Source organism: Anabrus simplex, chromosome 13 (genome assembly GCF_040414725.1).
Source record: "Anabrus simplex isolate iqAnaSimp1 chromosome 13, ASM4041472v1, whole genome shotgun sequence".
NCBI classification, from domain to species: domain Eukaryota; kingdom Metazoa; phylum Arthropoda; class Insecta; order Orthoptera; family Tettigoniidae; genus Anabrus; species Anabrus simplex.
Window position 1 is genome coordinate 96472177 of NC_090277.1, and position 24501 is coordinate 96496677.

The 24501-nt window shown below is 39.6% G+C and overlaps 1 protein-coding gene across 2 annotated transcripts in view; it reads right to left on the reverse strand.

Moving 5' to 3' along the window:
* The window catches only part of LOC136885019 (troponin C, isoallergen Bla g 6.0301), an 86028-nt gene extending 63534 nt beyond the window's left edge, over nt 1–22494 (reverse strand). Inside the window, exon 1 of one of the 2 annotated variants that reach the window (XM_068230179.1) lies at nt 22362–22494. In XM_068230179.1, coding sequence (XP_068086280.1) covers nt 22362–22364 — 3 coding nt within the window. In that variant the 5' untranslated portion in view covers nt 22365–22494. The remainder of the gene's footprint in view (nt 1–22361) is intronic. The other variant, XM_067157404.2, reaches the window with a different exon arrangement.
* Nucleotides 22495–24501: the final 2007 nt, after the last annotated feature.

Sequence of the window (24501 nt, forward strand, 5' to 3'; positions counted from 1 at the left end):
GTCATTCCACTTCATCTCTCCCCTGATGGTTCAGAACATACCGCTTAGTCGAGCGGCTCGTCTCCTTACTCTCATGGTAGGATAAATTTACCGGGCCACAGGCTCTCAGATGTTAAGAGCCCTTGCCTTCAAGCAGCACTCACCATAAAACGTGGCCTCAACTGATTTTATCCTTTTCCCAAGCTCCCGTGGAAACTTATTAGGTAAGTGTTTAAACTTACTTATGCTTCATGGCATTTCCCATTCTTTGACCGATGCTCTGATTCTTCGAATGACCGGACCTCTTTTTGTTGTACTTGGGGACAAAACACGACGGTCTTATTTCCTGGAAGCGAGCTGGAAGCCAGCTGTCAATCACATCCTGCACCCTGCTGAGTTAACGAGTTCTAAGTGATCCTTGTTTGGTGTGGAGAAGTTGTCAAACCACGTTCTTCCTCACTCTCTTCAATCTTTACCCTTTCTTCGTGTCCAGTGAAGTGGACGTACAGTACACACAACTTTTAGTGATACCTGGTTTTACCGGGGTGAGGAGTAAGGAGGGAGCTCTCCCGGTTCCGGTAATACTGCCAGCCGAATGGAAATGAAATCTGAATTGAATCGATAGTATGATCGATCGATATGAATTTTTTTCTAAATGACAATTGAACTTCTATTCAAATTCAATACCTCTCACTCAGTGAAGATTACTAATTCATGTATAATAAAATAAAACCCTGTTACCTCGTATAATTAAAATTATTGCTAAAATAAACAACAATAAAAAACACAAAAAATAGACAATGATCATAAAATGGTTTAAAGTAGTTTTAATCAACCACATTTATTCTAATCAATTTTTAAAAAACCTTAAATTGTTCAAAATTTGACGTCATCCAAAATTGAAATTAAATCTGATTTGAATCGACAGAATGATCGATCGATATGCATTTTCTTAGCATTAATTCTCTAAAATATCACTTCCACAGTCACTTTCACAATCGTCACTGGTATCTGCAGTACTATGAATTACAATCTCGTCCATGGCTATTTCCAGGACACCGTCGTGCCTGCAGTATTCCTCTTCCAATTCTTTCACCTTTCTGCAATACCCCTCTCAATCTGCGGCAGAACTGAATGGAATGCCCCGATAATCAGTCGTCGTAAGTTAACTGCTAACATGTCTCCCGTAATATTGCGTCGTTTGAATTCGCGTTTTATTTTTGCCCATGCCAATTCAATGGTGTTCAGATCACAGTTGCATGGGGGAAGACGAAGGACGACGTGACTTGTTTCACCAGCCATGACGTCCACAGCATACATTTTATTAGGAGGCCTGTTTTCCTCACTCATGTTCAATCCTAACCTGTATTTTGGCTTTGCTGTGCAAAGAACAACAGCACTAGTACGTAAAGTGTACGCCAGATGTCTCACGGCGATGCATATTCGATTCGTAGTTTGTGTTTCAAAGGTTGCCAATACGATTCTCGAAGATAACCGAGGTGTACCGATTCAGCACGAGAGAGCCCAGGTATCACTAAAAGTTGCGCGTACTGTAGTAAATTCTATAAGCCGTTAATAGACTCCAGGCTGTCGCTGGAGAGAAGTGCTGTGAGGCATACTTCCTGTGCTAAGGGGAGTCGTGACTGAAAAAATCGAATTTTCTATTTTAATGTTACAAAATGCCGTTATCAGTTTTTCCATAACGCCATTTATAAAGCAGTAAACGCTGGATTTGAAAGGACTGCAGTTCGGCGTATATAGAGCACGCTAATTTCTCTCGCGCTGTCAGACAAAATTAGCTTCAAAGTTCTTTCGGACTAATATTTTAATAATACCTTTGGAACATATTTACCTTGTAGTCTTCACTCTGCGTAAGATGAAAAAAATATATCTGAGAGAGTATTTTACAATCCCGGGCAGTTTTAAAGCAACTACGTTTCTTTAAAGATTTTCAACTTTTTGACAGGCATAAAATGCTCCTTGCAACATAGTTCTTGTCGGATTCTTCTGAAATTTTCAGAGAATGTTTGAATATGTACAGGAAATAAAATTAGTTCTACATTTTACTACCAGTTAATATGACCTTCATATTTTTACTCCTGAAATAATGAATAATTTAAAAAATGGAAAAAAAAATCTCCAATAGTTTATACCTGACTGCAAAACCCGGAGTTGTTCTTAAATGTATGAGTATTTTCGACAAGTCTGTCAAATTATAACCCAAATAAAATGAAAATTGTACTGCAAGGAACTTTTTCCATGCAGAATATAAAAATGAAAATTATTTGTCAATAACTTTGCAAGCAATTAACTAAGTAACTTCGAATTTTGTGTGGGGTTTTGTATATTATTATTATTATTATTATTATTATTATTATTATTATTATTATTATTGATTTGAGCCCATTAGGAAGCGCTTATGACTAGTTCTTTTTGGATGCTCGCTTTCCTTCCCAATACCTTTCTTTTTTGTGAAAGCGGTTTGCGAGATATAACAACTTTTGGTAGAGGAGACCACGAATTTACTAATTTACAAAATTTAGGGCGATCTGAGACATCAGTAGGCTATCAGATATCCCAGCGGAAGCTAAGTCCATTTTTTACTTCATTGAGCCACATGCTTCCAGTCTTCTAGCGTTTGATGAGTGAGTAGATCTGCCGTTGTCCATTTTCAGGAGATGTCCGTAAAACATCCGTCGCCTATGTCGCATGCTAGTGTTAGACTTTCATATTATTAATTTATGCGTCTGCTTTGCATTAGGTTTCGATAAGTGGTAAATAGTAGAAATTCAAAATTTCAGTCATAACTCCCTTAGGGGACACAATACTGTAATTTCTAACTTTTATATTTTAAAATTAATTTTTACCTTTTTTTCTGAGTTACATCTCCTCTGATATAGTAATGTTGCCAACTTTCAATATTGTACCTATAACCCTTTTTGAGCAGGATTTATTTTACTTTCATTTTATCAGCATCGTTAAGAAAAGTCCCTGGCATAACCATTTCTTTCACTTTGGCACCAAATTTTGCACAAATCTGCTGGATAGTTACGCTAACAAATATCAGTGTCAAAATTCGTTGTTTGACAAATATATTGGCATGTACATTTTTTAAAAGTAATGTTTAATTTCTTTGAATGTATGTGTACACACAAAATTTCGTAGGTCAAACATAATTTTGAATCACCTTCCACCGTAAAATGGACATTATCATTTAAACACCAACTATCTAATTACTACTGTGTGAAATTTCATCTACACCAGACAAAAAATGCATGATAAGGGATTCCTTTTATGAAAGAAAACATGAAGATTTTCTTAAGTCATAAAATGCAAGATGAAAATCTATGTAACTTTCCTCAATTTAGAATTTCTCTGCGCAATACGTGTGCCCTTCAGACTTCTTTCTTCTCTCCAGTGATATTTTCATCACCTTTTTTCCTCAGCTCTTTGTTTTCACTTGAGCTCCTTTTCCTGCTTTGTTGGGCCGTGTCCATTAGAGCATGGGACGCCATTTAAAGGAGGCGCTCTGTGGACTTTGCAAATTGCGGCATTTAAAAAAGTAAAATCATTCTTTTGATAGAGCACACATCAGGGTATTTTTTTTTAGTGTTGTAAACCCAATTTCGATACTTTTCTTGAAATTCATGAAATAACAGCATAGTGCTAAAATGAGCAGATTAATCTCGTAACTTTGGATCTTGAAACAAGCTACCAAAGCCAGCCAAGCGATATGTGATTCGTAAAGCCCGGATTTTCAATGCCGTAACAGGTTAGATTGCAAACTAAATTTGGTTAATACGAAGTGTCGGCCACCCGCTCTTCCATAATGTAGCAAGAGTAACAGAAATTATAGGAGTTCTGATGGGCCGTACCCCTAATGTTTATGCAAACCCCATAGCATAATCATTGTGAAGGTAGACTATACTTGCTGCTCGCTTCAGGAACTTTGCATTCTAACCTATTAATGCATAAAAGTCCGGGCTCTACTGATTCCTCTTGAAAAAGATCCGCCGGCTACAGAAGGCTTTGTTCAATTCTTCATTAACTGGAGGAAAGACCACCCACTGGGGGAGCGCTGGCAGTCAGCCCGAGAACTTTGCGTGTAAATAAACAAAATGCAGTGTAACACAACTGGAAAGAGGAAATTCGCAGTGATAACAGTGAAGGAACGAAAGGTAAACAGTTGTTTCATTGGCAGAAACAAACGAGCGTGACATTAACTGCTTTCTAAACAAGAGTAATCTCTATGTGTACACAAGTGTGGCACTGAACTTTCTGTCTGGAGCTTTGCCAGAAATACCGTATTATTATTTATTATCGAAGAATACCTTCGATGTTAATGTGGTTATCTACAGCATATTTTTTGCAATGTATTAACTGCCATAACATAACATGCAGAGTTTACGTTCTATTGCATTTAGTCCAATAAACCTCAATCCTCATGGCGCAACAACCCCGAAGCGCCTTGACCTACCAGTTGGCCGCTGCTCATTCCGAAGGCTTGCAGATTATGAGGTGTCGTGTGGTCAGCACGACGAATCCTCTCGGCCGTTCTTCTTGGCTTTCGAGACCGAGGGCGCCATCTCATCGTCAGATAGCTCCTCACTTGTAATCACGTAAGCTGAATGGCCAGCCTTCATATCCGGGTAAACATCCCTGACCTGGCCGGGAATCGAACCCGGCGCTTCCGAGTAAGGGACAGACACGCTACCCCTACACCGTGGGGTCGGCTTTAGTCAAATGAACTGAATAAAATGATAGCAATGCAACGGAAATGTATATCTTATGACGCAGATGAGAGAATAGTCACGAAGGGACTCTCAGATTTGGTAAAGAAAGGAGGTTCCTTAGAAAGATTCTCGGACCCAGAAAATCATCAGACAAGTTTACGTTTCGCATGAGACCAAACCAAGAAGTATACCAACAATATATTTGAAAACATCATCACGACAATGAAAAAGAGGAGATTGACGATCTACGGACATATTAAAAGGATGGGGTCAGAGAGACTCCCAACAGGATCCTCACCTTCCAGGAGAACAGGAAGACACAAGTCCCATGGGTAAAAGAAGTTCACCGAGATTTAGAAACATGTGGGAACATGGCAGAAGATATAACAAACAGAAAAATCTTCAGGCAGAGAGTTGCGGAGGTGAAAGACCTAGCTGATGAGAAAACGAGGAAGAATAGAGTATTCTCGGCAGAAGAACGAGCTCGAGCAAGCCAACGGATGAAGGAATACTGGCGAAAGAGGAAGGAGAAAGAACTTGAGGAAGCAATGAAAGTTGCGTAATCGCAGCCCTTAAATGGCTGAATCGATAATAATAATAATAATAATAATAATAATAATAATCACCATCATCGAAGAACGTCATAAATCGAACGTTGCTGATTGTGTTTACTACAGGTTACCGTACAGTAATAAACATAAACTTCCTTGATGTATTTCTCTTACAATCTTCTCGTACGCTGCCGTTTTATTCATTGTATTATCGTACTCTACAGAGTCCAATGATTTTAGGTAGGGATGTGCCTCATACTTAGCAATTAATGCACACACAACATTCCTCGGTCCTGAAGACGAAGCCATTTTTGTTGTTTTGTTTCCCTGCAGTCCCAGGAAGCCCAGCGGCATAGCGCACTCCGTATACACTCAAATTCCATTGGTCAATTCTGCCAAAGACTTGTCAATTATTTGATCGATTAGGACACGTTCTAATTCACTTTGAAGACTTGTGAAGACTTATCAAGACTGTACACTTGTTAAGTATTGGCAGTTCTTGTGAAGTCTTGAATTTGAGAAAAATCTGATCGTGTATTATTATTATTATTTCAAATGTAGACTTAACGGCTACCAAAGCCCTTACGCGATCTTATTCTGAATAATAATGTCAATTGTGAACGATTAACTAATATTTTGAGTCTTTACTCAACTGCCATCCTCCGGCATCAAAGATAATCTTGTCCATCCTTCATTTCAACTGATTCTCTTCCTCCTGGTCGAGAAGAAATCACCCAAATTATTGTATCTCTCGTCAATAACGAGGCATCAGGCAAGGATTCTGTAGTTACCGAACTTCTGAAAATTGGTTGGTCCCAATTCTGTTGCGAAAATAGAAGAACTCTTTGATGGTGTATGGGGATCAGGGATTGTTTTTAAAGAGTGGCAATCAGCACTTATATCCTCCCCATAAAAAAGACTATAAAGCAGAGGCATATCTCTTCATTCAATTGCCTATAAAATCCTGTTAAAAGCACTTCAAAGTAGCTTTTAACCTGTTGTTGATCCGCAGATTGGCGAATGCCAAGCCGACGTCCGTAAGAACCACTCCTGCAGCGAACAGATCTATTTACTAAAGAGTATAATCAAAATCAGATTTCTTCGCTCCAAACCACTTGTATTGGCTTTTCTTGATTCAAGAAGGCATATCACTTAGTCGATCTATTCATTCTTCTAGTTGTCCTCGAGGAGATTATTATTATTTATTATTTTTCTCCAGATCTGCAGTAACAATACCCATTTGATCCTTTAAAAGAGAAAAATAACAATGTCCAGCCTAAGCCAATTCGCACTCCATGTACAGTACAGAAAAATAAAATAAAATAATACACGTAATGAACAGAAAATGAATAAACAATTTAGTAAAATAATGATATTCCTTGGACATGGCATGAATCCCCTCGGATACTCTGGAAACGTGACCCCCCAAATAAAGGTCACCACGGTAGTCATCCTTGGCCTCTTCATGTCACGTCCAACTTCTCTCCTGAATATTACTGTTGTCTTCTCCTCGAGGAGATGGGTGTGGATAACAGACTCCTTCTGTAATCAAAGAAACTCGGAGCAACACTTATTCAAGTGAAATTCATGGGGGGAATCTCTATATCCTCTGAGATTAAGACTGGTGTTCATCAAGGAGATGGGCTCACGCCTATTCTTTCCAGCCGTTTACTTGATAAGGTTGTACGTGAGTTGAGAAACAGACTGCCCTGTAATGGTATTAGGCTGGATACTGGATCCAAAGCAGTGAACATCGACTTTTTTTTTTTTTTGTAGATAATGTACTCCTAATGGCGGATGTTCAGCAAGTGTCATCCTTAAAATATCTCGGTACTCTAGTGTCAGAGCATTGCGATCCCAAGAATGAAATATTATCTAGGATTGGGCAATTCTAAAATTTGTTCAACAGTATGAGGGCCCTAATCACCAGCAGAGATCTCATACTTCAGCTCCGAGTTCGGATGTTGTGATGCTACGTTTTCCCTGCCCTTTTTTTTTTATGGTTTTGAAGGCTGGATGCTCAGCCCTTTGTTGGAGAAGTGGATTGAAGCCTTCGAAATGCTTCGAGTAACCTGTGTAGAAAGGAAGACTAATGAGGAAGTCCTCAACTTTTTAAATAAGAAAAAGAGCTTCTAGCATCCATCAAGGAACGAGAGCTCGGGTTCGTTGGGCATATCACGAAAGGTGAACAATATGAACTTCTCCGACTGATCATCGAGGGAAATATTGAAGGACAACAATCTGTGGGGAGATGGAGAAATTCCTGGCTTAAAGACTTGCGCCCGTGGTATGGACGAACTTCCATTGATATCTTTCGAGTCGCTGTTTCACGAGTTATCATCAATCGGATCGCCAACCTTCGTAGGAAGACGACGACCTAAGAAGAACGGCAGATGACCTTAACATCGCCCGCTTCCAGATTGAAACATTACAAAACGTAGCTGAAGTTATATGTCTCAACAATTCTTTTGAAAAACTGAAGTGATGATATCTGATCGCCATAATGCCACTGCATTTCTCTATACCATTTATTTAGTTAGCGCACGGCTTTTAGTGCCGGGAGTGTCCGAGGAAATGTTCGGCTCCCCTGGTGCAGGTTACCCATGGGAGACCTGATTTAACGAGGTGCAAAAAGGATGAAACCCTGTGTCGGCAAATAGCTGTGTCTAATATTGCTTCTACTTACTTAGATCCGTCTCAATCGAATTTTCAATAAATTCTTGTCTTGATTTAGTGTTTTTATGTACCACTACACGTAGTTCCCTTTCTGAACTATTAGTTCTAAAATATGTGTCAGTTTATACCTCTGTGAAGTTCTTCTCAAACTCGTAAATTTTAGAATGTGGAGGTTCGCATAACCTATCTCTGTATAGGAATTTACGTATTCTTAATTAAGTCAGCACCCTATTGCTACTCAGCTCGTGCTTGGTGATTAACTGACCCCTACCAACTACAAAAACCAAACACAGTAATCGCTTGAATCCTGAACCAGGTCTCATCCTTGCAGTCACCAGTATTCATCCACATATAGAACTTTTAGATTTAAAAATAAACGCCCATCCATGCCATTGCCTAGGTGTGTAAAAATGCTTACTTTTCTGCTTTGCTGTTCTTTAATTTTTTTGTTTAGAAATTCACCAATATATAGCGCAATGGTAATTGTTGCATTAATAGTAGTATCGTTGCTCGTAATTACATTCATGAATAACCAACTGCCTTGTGAAGGCTTGCCGCGTTGCTTCCGAAGGGAACAGAAGCTTCAGTGGTCGAATAGTTAGCTATCAGTAAGCATTGACAATTGTAAGAACAGTTAGGTCTTCGGCCATTGCTGACCATCAATCACTCAATCACTACTGATCTGCATTTATGGGCAGTCGCCCAGGTGGAGGATTCCCTATCTGTTTTTCTTGAATGACTTCAAAGAAATTGGAAATTTATTGAACATCTCCCTTGGTAAGGCATTCCAATCTCTAACTCCCCTTCCTATAAGCGAATATTTGCCTCAGTTTTTTCCTTTTGAATTTCAACTTTACCTTCATCTTTCCTACTTTTAAAGACACCGCTCAAACTTATTCGTCTACTAATGTCATTCCACGCCTTCTTTCCACTGACAGCTCGGAATGTACCAATTAGTCAAGCAGCGCGTCTTGTTTCTCCCAAGTCTTCCCAGCCCAAACTTTGCAACATTTTTGTAACGCTACTCTTGTTTCGGAAATCACCCAGAACAAATCGAGCTGCTTTTCTTTGGATTTTTTTCCAGTTCTTGAATTAAGTTTTGGGCTGCTTCTTACTCCGAATGCGTTCGGAGGTTTTCTTTGCGCAGCGACGATGTATCTACAAAACATAATCCTTATTATTAGGGAACAGGATAGTGTGACGGCTTAGCTGCTTGCCTGTCATCCCCGCGACCGTAGTTTGATTCCCGGTGTTGCTGGAGTCAAAAAGGGCATTCGACGTTAAATCCCCGGACACGTCTTTCTTTACTCAGTGCATGCTGGGATCCTGCGCAAGCGGGATAAGCTGGGGTTACGCCAACCAAAAAGTTTGGATAGTTTATCACTGGTTCCGACATACTGTTCCTTCTAAAACACTCTGTATGTACGAGACTGTATCTTTTTCCAACCAGACGGGGGTTCCCCCACTTGGTGATTGCATTACCGAGGTGATGAAGCCGCGTGCCTGCTTCATGAACCTAAAATAGAACTCGCGCGTGTTTCTGACGGCTCTGCGGCAGGAAGCTTAGTTCCGCTTGCACGGCTGCGTACACAACATAACTAAAATAAACCAAAAATTCATCATCGCACATGTGTTTTGCCATGAACACGCGTAATGACAGCAGGCGAAGAATTTCATCGTGTAGAACGAGTAAAAGTAGCAAAATGCATGTTCCCGAATTAGTTCGTATTTAGTACTGTTGTAAAAAGCACGCTTATGGAACCAAGTCGTATAAGGCTAGGCATTCAGAGCCTAGGCGATCGTAATCCTTATGGGCGGGGTGGTGGAATACATTTACAACGAGTAGCTGCGTGGGTTGAGTCACGTAGCTATCAACTTGCATTCGGGAGATACTGGGTTCGAACTCCACTGTTGACAGCCTTGAAGGTGGTTTTTCGTTGTTTCCCATTTTCATACCTTAATTAAGATCACGACTGCTTCCTTCCCACTCCTAGCCCTTTCCTATCCCATCGTCGCTATGAGGTCTGTCTGTGTTGATGTGACTAAAGCCCAGGGCCGTAAACAAATTAATATGGGCCCGCCCGCCAAAATAAAAGTTCGGGCCCCCTCAAATAAAACATAAAAGTGATTAATAACTTAATATAAATTTAATTACAGCAGGTAGAAGTAATAACATATATTGTCAAGTTATATGAACAAATGGATTATTCTTTATTGTAAGATTATTATTAAATAATAACGTTTAGTCGGTTTTATTTGACGACCTCCGTGGTTCAACGGCTAAGTTGCTGAACTGCCAACAGTGTCCCACTGTTCGTGCGTAACTTTAATTTGTTTTCATTTTTCGGTAACTATAGAACTATACTTGTAATCAATACCGAAGTCTCTGTTATAATCATTATTACATTACAACACAGGAAAATATACGAACAAACTTAAATAAAAAAAACTGTTCAAATCAAGTTTGAAAAATATCAAACCGTACAACTGATAAGCCTAATATTCATATCATACGAAGAGAGCTCGTTCGAAACTAAGTCGAATGATTGTTACTACACAAACTTTAGACTGTGGATTGGCGACCACGGGGCCCTTATTTCGCACTTTCATCTATCCTGCCTGACCTTCCTTGTTCAACTCTTGTTCTTTTCCGACCTCGACGGTATTACGCTTGCGAGGCCTAGGGAGTCTTTCATTTTCATTGCAAACCCACGCTCCCAAGCTAAAGCTCCTGGGGGCCTTATGGCGCCGATGGGATAGGAAAGGGCTAAAATTGCGAAGGCAGCGTTCATGGTATTAATTAAGATACAGCTCCAGTATTTGCCTGGTATAAAAAATTGTATACCACGGAAAACTATCTTCAGGGCTGTCGACGGTGGGATTCGAACTCATCATCTTCCGAATGCAAGCTCACAGCTGCGTGACCCAAACCGCATGATCAACTCAAAACTGGCTACTATAAGTGAGGAATAACTAAATATATACTCTATGTGCAGGCACGAACATATACTGACCGACAAGGTGCATAATTAATAGTGGAACAATTAAGCCCCGAAGTTTACCGACAATTGATATTGAATACACAAAGGGATTGTGTATTACATTCCATTTTATTTTTATAAAATTGATTTTTATGAAGGCAGTTTCTAAATTAGTTCAGTAGACATTTTTCGAAGTCTGGTAGAAATATCCATGCAGTGGTTTTAGAATAAGTACTGAAACGCTGTACACATCCTTATTAATGATAAATGTTTGTGAAATACTTGGATAAGGGATTGTAAAAGCGCGCCCGAGCACGCAGGTTTAATTTGTTTACGTTGAAATGTGTTCTGGCTAGCAGATCACCAGTATCTATAATGCTATTTATAATTTGGAGCAGAAACAGTTGTTGATATAATTCTTGGCGAGCATGTAATGAAATGTACCTAAATTCTTCTAATAGATAACTGTAAAAAATTCTTAACCTGTATGCGACTCATATGTTTCTTGTAGCAGATAAACCACTGTTTATTTTAACATACAATTAATATTTACACAAATATTGTTTAAATGCACAAATAGAAAAAGAAACATGTAATATGTAGGCTATGTATGTAATAGGCCCTACATGCATACCCTGAAGTAATACGAAACTATAACCACAGATGCGCTTAACTACTGTTGATAACACTGACTTTGTATTTCTTATTTTCTTTATTCCTATGTACACTAGTTTATTATTTCTTTATTTTATCTTACACTATTTGAACAAACATTTATTAAATACAGGGTAATGATATCAGAAGTGTGAGACATGAAGTTTAGCGATTACATGAATGTTTCTACCAAAATGTTAAATGTATAATTCTTTTGATCTAATTTTGTTTGGAAATTTGTCGTTTTGTCAATGGTGGAGTAATCGGACGTTTTCACTCGCTTTGTTGTGGTTGGACGTCACGAAACTTCTTCAAAAATTCCGCAAAATATTTTCAAAAAGACGTCCGGCGCTAACGGGTTCACCACCTGAAATTGTCTTAAGAAGTCGTTTTGTAGGATATTATACACTCTGTTTTTCGAAATCCGGCTGACTGTTCCGAAGTTATAACGATTGCTCTCCAGCGTGGTACCGCCAAAATGGGGTCTAATTTGACGACCATCTTGTTTTGAAGAGTGACGTCACAGATTTTGTTTTGTGTCAAATTGATGTTTAATGCCTGTTGTACACCATCAGATTTTTCTTTCTATGCAATACTTTACAAGAAAAGTTGTCAAACCTTGTCAAAGATTGTTCAACATTGCTGAAGGTTTGATAAGTTTTGAAAAGACTTGGCAAGGTTTGATAGCATTTTGGAAAGTCAAACAGCAGTTTAGGTTTTCGGACTAGCAGTGGGTTATATCCTTAAAAACAAGATAAACGTGCAATAAACCATAATTTAATGGGGGGAAATATTAATGTGGTTATCTTCAACATAATTTTTGCAATGAATTATTATTATACATACATACATACATTACTATTATATACATTATTATTTCAGCGTTCAGTCTGCAAGCCTCAGAATTTACTAAACGTCGCCACAATCCTCGATTTGCATCTAGTGTTTTTTTTTTTTTTTTTTTTTTTTTTTTTTTTTTTTTTTTTTTTTTTCTAGGGGCTTTACGTCGCACCGAGCATCTAGTGTTGTGGCCTCGTTTAGTTCTATCATAAGCCTCATTAATATTGATATGTCCCCATCGAATTCCGTTCGCCAAGTTGTTTCCAAGGAGTCCCTCGCCTGCCAAATGGGAGTGGGACTCCATTACTCCCATAGGTCCGAGGCTTGCTTAAAATGTTCTGAGGTCGGTAAATTCATGAAGCAGGATGCCACCCTACTTGCACATAGTCCAAGTGAGGATCTCTCCTCTAACGCGTTATGGACCACCGGTGAATTGTATAGTCCTAGCCGCCTGAGCACAAGGAGTGCCATGACTCAGAATATGTCCGAGATGCCCACTCCCATTCCATAGCAACTGGTATCCCGACTCTCAGGACCATTTACTAGGCCACTCAGCCGTCGCCCATGGTTCACGAACTAGGACGTGATTACAGTAACCCACAAACATGAACTATTATTATTATTATTATTATTATTATTATTATTATTATTATTATTATTATTATTATTATTATTATTATTGAATATCCAAAGCAGTTTGCAACCCTATTTTACATAGTATACTAGGGTTATAGTTAAAATACATATTCATTTTTACAAAGAAAATAAATTCATGTATCTAATCGACGGAAAATGAAGAGGATGAAGTTAATAAAATATTTGTAACAGCATGGCTTCTTAAACAAATGATACAGGGGTTTTGATAATGCAATGTTGCAATAATTCAAATGAGAGTTCAAGTCATGCCTTCTTCTTTCAAATGCAGCAGTTCAAACAGTAGGTGGTCCACAGACACACACGTAGCCATCGGGACGATTGGAAAACAACAGATAGGGAATCTGCCACCTGGGCGACTGCCCTAAATGCAGATCATTAATGATTCAAAGGGATTCCATTGTATTAACTGCCATAACAGCATTTGTAGAGGTTATGTTATATTGCATTTACTCATATTAATTGAATACGAATTATAGCAATGCAACGGAAATCCACATCTTATAACATGAGTACATATTAGGAATTCTATAATAAAAATAATATGCGAAGATAGTCATAAATCGATCAGTCCTGACTGTATTTACTTATAGGTATAACGTATGGTAATAAACATAAAAGCTGTCCACTTCATTGTAATATTTCTGTTGCACTCTCCTTGTACGCTGACGTTTCATTAATTTTATTGCGGTTCTCTACGGAGTCCACTGAATTACGCACGGATATACCTCATAGTTAGCAATTAATACACACACAACATCCATCGATCATGAAGACGAACGGAAGCCATTTTTGTTGTTTTGATTCCCGTTCCGGCTATCCCAGCTTGCCTGGCGGTGTATCGTGCACCGTTAATACTCGAATATTCCATTTATAAATTCTGTCAAGACTTGGCAATTAGTTATTTGCTCGATTGAACATGCTCTAATTCTCTTTGAAGAGTTCTGAAGACTTCTCAAGAGTTGTCAAGTATTGGACATTAAACATTGGAAATTAAACTTGTGAAGTATTGATAATTCTTGTGAAGTCTTGAATTTGACAAAAAAAATTCTCGTGTACAACAGGCTTAATACTTCTTCTTTGCAACGATTTAATTGCGATTTATACATACGCAGATATCAGCGTTGCAAAACTGTCGCATTTTGTGACGGAAGGTTCAGCGCCCAGCGCCTAACTGAAAAGAAAGAGGTTTTCACATAAAAAATGAATTCTGCTCTTAAAACTAAACGCACAGTTTAATATGGACAATTGCTCGTTTTTCTACTCCATCCTTATATTTCGTATCTATATCTTGAATCGTAATAATAAAAATGTTACTGTTTTTAGACCCTACTAACTTCTTTTGTCGGTTTTCGAAGAAGTCGAGGTGACGAAATTTTGTGTTCGGGAGTTCTTTTACGTGCCAGTAGATCTATCGACACGAGGCTGGCGTATTTGAGCACATTCAAATACCACCGGACTGAACCAGGATTGAATTTGCCAAGTTAGGGTCAGAAGGCCAGCGCCTCAACAGTATGAGCCACTCAGCCTGGCTATTTTGAATTATCCTTCGCCGTGGTGGACGAACAGGAAAGTAAACAATTTGATCTTGATCTTGAACTTGAAGAGGCTTCTGTTTTTCTCTACGAACACTTGACTGCACCCAGAACGCCCAAGCACTGATAAGCCAAGTATATGCTTTCAACTGCGTAGGACTTAGCAATATTGAAGAAGACGTACTTCAAGGAAATATATTTCGAATTGAGAATATAACGTACATACCGGGCGTAACGTGAGGAAAACTTCAGGTTTGGATTTCCTCGTATGTAGAGAAGACAAAAAGGTAATGTCAAAATGCTTGGTTGCCTAGTTAGGGGTTACAAGTTCAGGAGAGTACGTTTGTTTGCAGGACTGGAAGACATACGAAGGGGTTAAGCTAATCAAGATAATTGTTCACCCTTTCCACGTCACTACACATTATAAATTTCCCCTGTGGGTGGGGGCGGCAGAATAACATGGTTTCCCATTGTCACACCAAGCAAATGCTGGGGCTGTACCTTGTTTAAGGCCACGGCCGCTTCATTCCCACTCCTAGGCCTTTCCAAACCCACCGTCGCCATAAGATCTATCTGTGTCGATGCGACGTAAAGCAGAATTGTAAAAAAAATGTAAATGTTAATATTTTTTTTACAATTTCACGATTTGGCAATTTCATTTTTACAATTGGCTTTACAAGGGGCGTAACGTTAGGGCCTGCAATGCAGGTGGGCCCGGGCCATTATGGGGTCCTGCAGACTCCTCGCGAAAAATTAAAAAATTAAAAATAAAAATAAATAAATACATAAATAAATAATAAAAAATAATATATTCTAGCCTAATGTCACTCTGCACGGAAATAATCAGGTCGATTTTGTAGAATCAGTCGAAATAGTTTATTCTTTGCAATTTTGTACGTAGAGGAATTGCCACTTGGTTGCGTCTAGCAGCAGTTTATTGTTTATTTTCATTCCAGGCAAATGCTGGGGCTGTACCTTAATTTATGCCACTGTCGCTTCCTTCTCATTTCTACCCCTTTCCTATTCCACCGTCGCCATACGACCTATCTGTGTTGGTGCGACGTGAAAGAAATGTAAAGAAATACTACTCTCAATCTGGAGGCGTTGCTTGGTGAGCACGGTTCCCCTAGCTGACAGTATTACGTTTTCGAGGCGGAGGGAGTATTTTATTTTCACACCCTTCATGGTACTTCCCATTCTTTTGCCGATACCTTAATTTTTCGAAGTGTCGGACCTCTTCCATATTCCTTCTGATTAGCGTTTAATAGAGGTTGGATGCCAAGTTGTACTTCTTCCTAAAACAGTAATCACCACCACCACGCCTCTGGTATCGCCTTCACCTCGTTTCGTACCCGACCCCGTAGAGAAATGGGACAAGAGTTGGACAGACTCACGCCTACTGGTTGGCACTATTTAACAATGGGTTCGACCTGGCTCTGTCTGCAACGTAGGCGGTCCGCAAGTCACTTTGACGAACGATGTGCTGACTTTTTCTTTGACCTCATGTCAGTCCATCTTACTCATTTTCCTCGCCAGGTCCGGTTCATTATGTAGGAGGTAGATTCCTCCCACGCTCTTGCCGATGATAATATTCGAAGAAGAAAGAAAATGAGACGGTGACTCATAATGCTGTCCACTTTGTTTTCTACTCTTGAGACACCTTCTCAACCCGTATATGTCACCTTCAGTGTCGTGGTACGTGCCAACTCTCACTGACATGACATATTTTCATAATGAATGGGGAGCAAAGACAACAGCAACAGAGCCAACTGTACGCATATTTCTTAGGCGCCTACTTCTTTGTTAACAATTTGGTATTCCGTGAATTTCTAGCACCACTACATAATAATATGCCATATTAGCACATGATGGATTGGTTACCGCCTGTGTGAGGGGTAACAAGATTAAGATATTTAGAGTTATAGGGGTGGCGCTTAAATGAGGCACGGTTTTCCGCCCATGTGAATGTCCACATAATATAGGGGTGGCGCTTACATGTGGCTCGGTCTCCTGCCCATGAGAGTGTCCACATGGTAGATTTAGATTCTTATTTTATTTTATTTTATTTTATTTTATTTTATTTTATTTTATTTTATTTTATTTTATTTTATTATTTGGTTTATATGGGAACATGTATTTAGGCGGAAGCCTGTAAAGTTCAACAAATAAATCAATATTAGCACATGAAGTAACCACTTACTTGTCCCAGGCTCCTCTCTTTCATCTATCCTGTCAGACCTCCTTAGGTCCGCTCTTGTTCTTTTCTGATCCCGACGGTATTAGAGCATTTAAGCCCTAGGGAGTCTTTCATTTTCACGCCCCTTCTTGACCTTTGCTTTTCTTTGGCTGTAACTTTCAGTTTTCGAAGTGTCGGACCACTTAATTTTTTAAAAAAATCTGATTATTGTTAATTGTATACGCATACACAGAAATGGTGTCCCGATATAAACAAAGCATTTTACCTCTCCACCTCCTCGCTGCAGATAGAAAGCCCGCTACAAGACTTTGTTGTGATTGTAATGGACATAGTGGCGGATGTATAGCAATACACACAGTGTGCCTTCAGCGCTATTATACCCATTCAATCTCTTCCCCTTCTTTTTCGGTACTGGAGTGGCCTCCAACACCACCCGTTCACTCTATCCCCTCATTTTCAGTACTGGAATGGGGCAGTGTTGATTGTTTACGTCGGGACACCGTTTCTTTGCATGCGTGTACCTCCTATTGAAACAATTATTACTACCACCACCAGGTTGTACGAATAATGAAGCTTTTGGCTGGCATTAGGAAGATTGAGTATTTATTTATTTATTTATTTATTTATTTATTTATTTATTTATTTATTTATTTATTTATTTATTTATCGTCCGACTCACTGGCTGAATGGTCAGCGTTGAGGCCTTCGGTTCATAGGGTACCGGGTTCGATTCCCGGCCGTTTCGAGGATTTTAATCGCGTCTGATTAATTCTTCTGACCCGGGAAGTGGGTGTTTTTGTTTGTTCCAAAACTTTCCTCTTCATATTCAGATAACACACTACACTACCAACCACCACAGAAACACGCAATAGTGATTACATCCCTCCATAGGGTTGGCGGCAGGAACTGCATCCGGCCGCAAAACAGGGCCAAATCCACATGTGCTACGCAGGTCACACCCGCGACCCCACAGATGCGGGGAAAAGCGGTAGAAAAAGATTATTTATTTATTTATTTATGTATTTATTTATTTATTTATTTATTTATTTATTTATTTATCGTATGGCTTTAAGTGTCGAGAGTGTCCGCGTACATGCTTTGCTTGTCTGGAGCACGTCTTCCTATTTGACGCCCGAGGGCGTCCTGATCGTCTCTCTCTTTCTCTCTCTGTGATAAATGAAAAATGAAATGTCGTATGGCTTTTAGTGCCGGGATGTGTCCGAGGACTTCGGCTCGCCAGGTGCAGGTCTTCGGATTCGACTCCCGTAGGCGACCTGCGTGTCATGATGAGAATGAAATGATGATGAAGACGACACAGACACCCAGTCCCCGTGCCAAGGAAATTAACCAATTACGGTTAAAATTCCCGCCCCTGCCGGGAATCGAACCCGGGCCCCCTGTGACCAAAGGTCAGCACGCTAACCATTCAGCCATGGAGCCGGACTTCTCTCTGTGATGATAATGAGGTAGGGAGAGGGTGAAACTCTGTGTCGGCACATAGCCTACTCCTGTCGAATAACACCAAGGGGTCTGCTCAAGGCGTCCCCATCCGACTCATGAATCACATCTCCAGCGTCATATGCCCTCACTCCATACGATCCCCCTGTGGGACTAACATCCACGGTAACCCCTACCCTTCGTAACAGGGACTAAAAGGGTTTCCAATGGCTCTTAGCTTGAGAAACGTGAGTTGGTGACCACGGGGCTCTTAGCTGAGTCCTGGTATTGCTTCTACTTACTTGTGTCATTCTCCTCACTATTATCTATGCTATCCGACATCCCTTGGTCAACTCTTGTTCTTTTCCGACTCCGACGGTATTAGGTTTCAGTTTCATTTTCACGCCCTGCATGGCTCTTGTCTTTCTTTGGCCGATACCTTCATTCTTCGAAGTCTCGGATCCCTTCCATTTTTCACTCTGATTAGTGTTATATAGAGGATGGTTACCCAGTTGTACTTTCTCTTAAAACAACAATCACAACCACCATCACTCAGTATGAACACAGCGAAATCTTTTTGTAATTGAATCCATGGTTTTGGCACGCATTCTATAAAAAAATAGTGTTTAGAAATTGTAGACCACCACCTCTCTTTCCGCGCCGGCAACTGCAAAGGAAGCGGTACTTTTACCCCCAAGACCTATTAATGTACCCGCTAAATATATTTGTTCTCAGCTACGTCGAACCATCTTGGCGTCCTGGGAATCGGAGTGGCTAGCTGTTCGAACTCCCAACAAGAAGACAACCACCGTGTGGCGGTCCTCTTTCCGGCCTTCACGGAGAGAGGCCATATTATTGTGTAGGCTGAGGATAAGTCACGAACGATCTGCGCACTCTTATCTTACCCACCAGTGTGTTCTTGTGGTACCGACTTCAGCGTGGCCCACATCCTCATAGAATGCACCGATCTCTCTGGCCGAAGACGGAGCCCCGGCATGCAGGAGACACTCGAACGCATACTAGCCGATGATCTCGTCATTCGCTTTATGTGCGACAGTGGGTTAATAAAGAGTATGTAAATTACAAGTATACTGTTACCCAGGGAACTCACGTTCCCTTTCGATTCGTTAGTCATTTTTCGGCTTAATTCAATATTTGTTTGTTTTATTTTGTACTTCGTTTCCAAATTCCTTTGTTGAATAAATATTTTATTTCAGATTTATTTTCCACTTAATTTGTTCAGAGAGAATGATTACCTCTTAAAACAAAAATCACCGAGCTCGATAGCTGCAGTCGCTTAAGTGCGGCCAGTATCCAGTAATCGGGAGATAGTGGGTTCGAACCCCACTATCGGCAGCCCTGAAGATGGTTTTCCGTGGTTTCCCATTTTCACACCAGGTGAATGCTGGGTCTGTCCCTTAATAAAGGCCACGGCCGCTTCCTTCCCATTCCTAGGCCTTTGCTATCCCATCGTCGCCACAAGATCTATCTGTGTCGGTGCGACGTAAAACAAATAGAAAAAAATTGACTCTCATGCAGCCTAAATGGCTTCAGAACAAAAGACCTGCACACGCCAAATCCATATTATTATTATTATTATTATTATTATTATTATTATTATTATTATTATTATTATTATTATTATAAGGAATACTAACAAAGAACTTCACTGAAGGAATGCATAACACATACTACTTTGAATAATGAAAGGTAAAACTGAAAGGTTTGCGACCCCAAATATAGACAAAGTTTTAACGACCTATACGGTTCTTCTTGAAATCTAAGTGTGATGATGATGATGATGTCCGGTCTCTTGGTTGAATGGTCAGCGTAGTGGCTTTCGGTTCAGAGGGCGCCGGGTTCGATTCCCTTGATTCGAGGACTGGATGTTTGTGCTGTTTCTAACATCCCTATAACTCTTACACTACACATAACTCTGTGCTCCATCACAATTACCCGCAGTTTCCTACACACGCCAGATGCCGCCCACTCCCGTCGGAGGGTCTGCCTAATAAGGGCTGCACCAGGCGAGCAATAGCCACAAGAAATAATTTAAAAAAAGTGATCATTACAATAAGAAGAAACTTCACTGAAGAAATGTATAACACATATTACGTTTAATATTGGAGAGAAAATATCGAAGTTTTTTAAATCTCTTGTGTAGACTAAGTCTTAACGACCCACGATAATGCTGCTGCTGCTGCTGCTGCTGCTGCTGATGATGATGATGATGCAAGATCATTGCGGTAATTAATTGCGTTATCACCGAGCATAATACAGAAACGGGTTCAAGGAGTTGAAGCCCCATATGTAGACAAAAGTCGAAAAAACAAGCCTTTCTTCCGTATTTTAATTAACATGATAATGATGGCGAAAAATCACTGCGATCATTAAATGATGGCTTCAGGAAAATGATCAGAGACTTGGATTTATAAAAATGTAGACAAACGTTATACGGCTACTAGTTTCTTTTGAGTTTCAATGAAAATTATAGCTCCCTTTGTGGATGAGAAGTAAAGTCTCGGCCTCTTGCGAGTTCAAACTCTGCAGCGGTAGCCGAATTATTCAAGGACAGAAAAGAGTTCATTCGACAGTCTATCGTCATATGATGCCATATTATTATTATTATTATTATTATTATTATTATTATTATTATTATTATTATTATTATTATTATCAACATCATCATCTTGGAGAAGGTGTGCAAAATGAAAATAAATAAATTCAAACCAAATATAATGGAGTGCATTCGAACGAAGTCAGGTGATGCAGGAAATATTAGATTAGGGACTGAAGTCTTCAGGGAAGTAGATTAATTTTGTTACTTGGGTAGTAAAATAATTAACGATGGCAGAAGTAAGTAGAATGTAAACTACAGACTAGCACACGCAGGGAAGGCCTTTTTTTAAGAAAATAAATTTGCTCACTTCGAACAAAGATATAGGAATTAAAATATGGTTTTGAAGACTTTCGTCTGAAGCGTGACATTGTACGGACGTGAAAGATGGACAATAAATAGCTCAGGAAGAAAGAGAATAAAATCTTTTGAAGTGTGGTGTTACAGAAGAATGCTGAAGGGGAGATGGGTTGATCGATTCACGAATGAAGATATACTGAATCAAAATAATAATCATTATAACCATAATTAAATAACAAGAAAGGACTTGCATTCATTTAAGACTTCGTTTACGTCAAGGGTTTCAGTATTCGTGCCTGTTAGTTCCATTTCACACAGTGATGTTTCTAACTGCATTAATTATCACAACGAACTTCCGTCATCATCATCATAACATTAACCTTTCCATTGAATATGGGCCTTTGATTTTATATACATTTGAATTTTCAACACCTTGGGCCTGCTTCCGTATTATACTTAGCGATAACGCCATTAATGGCTGCAGTGATCTAGTGATATGTACATGATGTTCACGGCGTCACGCGTCCGAAATTAGTCTCTCTTACTTGTATCAGACTTTTCTTTTCCAATTCGCAGGATATAATCTTCCTTGACCAATTCTTGTTCTCTTCCGCTTCATCATTGAATGATTTTTCTTTGGCCTCGAGGGCTCTGACGTAGGGAGCGTAGATTGCCGACAGCAGGACCCTTAGCCGAGTAACTTGTATCAGGTTTATCAATTTTTATCTTTCCCATCTGACCTCGCTTGGTCAACTCTTGTTCTCCTCCGACCTCAAAGATATTAGGTCTGCGAGGCCTAAGGAGTCTTGCCTAGTTGTACTTCCTCTTAAAATAATCACCACTGCCACCACTAAACTATCACTACAAAGACGAATTCTTAATGGGAAATCACACGATTCCTTGTGTACTTTCCATGAAGATGATGATGATGGTGATGATAGTAATAATAATAACAACGAATTAATTTATAACTGATATCACTTCGATATATTTTGGGGGAAAAGTTTCAAAGTTTGAAGCCTACATCTAACCCTATTATTTATTTTAAAAAGATAATCACGCTTATTTTTCTTCTTCTATTTCGATTATATTTTTTATTAATATAAATGAACATTGAGGCATATTTTTAACAATTAACACTGCGGAAAAACTGCGTGGAACACGCCACTGGTTCACTGTAGAGAATATAATGTCTTATTCGACTTACCATTGTCGAGTGTAGTGAAGGAAAATTAAAAGGCGCACTCTAGCTGAGCTCTCGAAGCACTATGGATGGATTTCAGAAAGAAATGAGTGTATTATTGGGAACCCCAGGGCTATAGTTGATTTCAAGAGTTGCCCCCCTCTCTAAGAGTATATATATATATAAATAACTATTCTGAAAAACAGAAGAATTTGCACTTAAAAGCTTTGGACATTTTGGTCTGCAATTGGTTGCCACGCCTTAGAGACAGCCAATAGGAAGACAGAACGCTGGTAAACAGTAGTGAAGAATTGACGGGTGTATTTTAAGAGCAGGGGGAATGGGGTGGGGGGAAGAAACGAAGGAGAAGGCGAGGCACGAGTCTTCTCCACGCAGCAGCGGGGACAGAGGCTAATAATAATAATAATAATAATAATAATAATAATAATAATAATAATAATAATAATAATAATAATAATAAAGGGGAATAATAACCGAGTAGCATAGTTTCTGGGTTTAAACCAAGATACCCCCCGTAGTTCGAATCCCGACCAATGGCTGTGGAATTTTTTAAATAAAAGGTCACGTCCTTGTAGTTTGGAATCCAAGCAAAACTTAAGGTCCCGTGGCTATGATTATGATATCAAGTCAGGTAAAACTACAAGCTTGCTGGATTTATTTGCTTTCAATAATAATAATAATAATAATAATAATAATAATAATAATAATAATAATAATAATAATAAAATTCTGCCTGCTGTCATTTCTTGATGGTTACAGTAATTTTGCATCCATCTCTTGGCACAGGCCAGAGCAAAGTGTAGCTTCCACTGAAGTCCCAGTCTCATCCATGGCTGTGACAATATGGAAGCTGCTGGGGTATGGGTGGTGCTGATTAATGACATTCAGAGCACAACTAGTGTAGCTGAGTGTCATGAAAGGTGTTGCTCATAGGGTTAGTTGTGCTACAATAGCACTGTCTGGCCCAGTGAGGAAAGCAATGGCAAACTACCTCACTCCTCATCTTGCTTAGTACGCCTCATTTTGGTACTGCCATTGGTTTTTGTGGTTTCCCTACAACTGCATAGCCTTTGGTGATGCTATTTGAGGATCCAACCAGCCTCTGGGCTGATGACCTAACAGACAGAATAATAAAATTAATTTACAATGTTTGGCCTCCGCTGATGACTCAGCAGTGTTGTCCAATAACAGACGGGAAGCGATTGCATCCATCGAAGAACTCCATGGAATTGCATCCAGAACAGGACTCCTGATCTCATATCAGAAAACTCACTACATAGGAGGATCTCTTCGATACCTAGATGGACAACCAATGAAAACTCATTATGGCAAGTTTCTAAATTCAAATACCTGGGAGAAGTCATCCAGCCTCCAGGACTCAATCGTGAAGCAAACGAGGAAAGGATCTCTAAACTGCAAAGAGCATACAGACTCACTTGGAGCAGATATAATAAAAAATCTATATCCCGAAATGCAAAATTAAGATATTATAGCGCTGTAATCAAGCCTGAAACACTATATGCATCTGAAGCACTGATCACTGGGGGCAGATCATTGCTTAAAGATGTAGAAAAGCAAGAAAGAAAAATATTAAGGAATTTTTTTGTATCATTCTGCTCAGGGGAATCTGGATGATAAGGAAATCTCATGACTTGTACCAACACTCAGAGAAAATGTCAGACACAGGGAAAGACGTTTGAAATTTTATGGGCATATTTTCAGAATGAGTAATCTGAGATTGACCGAAATAATTCTGAACCTTGCCCTATCAAAGAAAGTAAAAAACTATTGGCTGCTCGAAGTTGGAAAAAAATATTCAGGAAGTAGGCATCACAGATGACATTGTGTTAGACGGATCTAAGTTCAGAAAATTAGTCGACATCATCCAAGCACACTACCACCAACAAAGCCAGGTCACCGGGCGAGTTGTCCGTGCGGTTAGGAGCGCGCAGCTGTGAGCTTGCATCCGGGAGATAGTGGGTTCGAATCCCACTGTCGGAAGCCCTGAAGATGGTTTTCCGTGGTTTCCCATTTTCACATCAGGCAAATGCTGGGGCTGTACCCTAATTAAGGCCACGGCCGCTACCTTTCCACTCCTAGCCTTTTCCTGTCCCATCGACCGTAAGACCCACCTGTGTCGGTG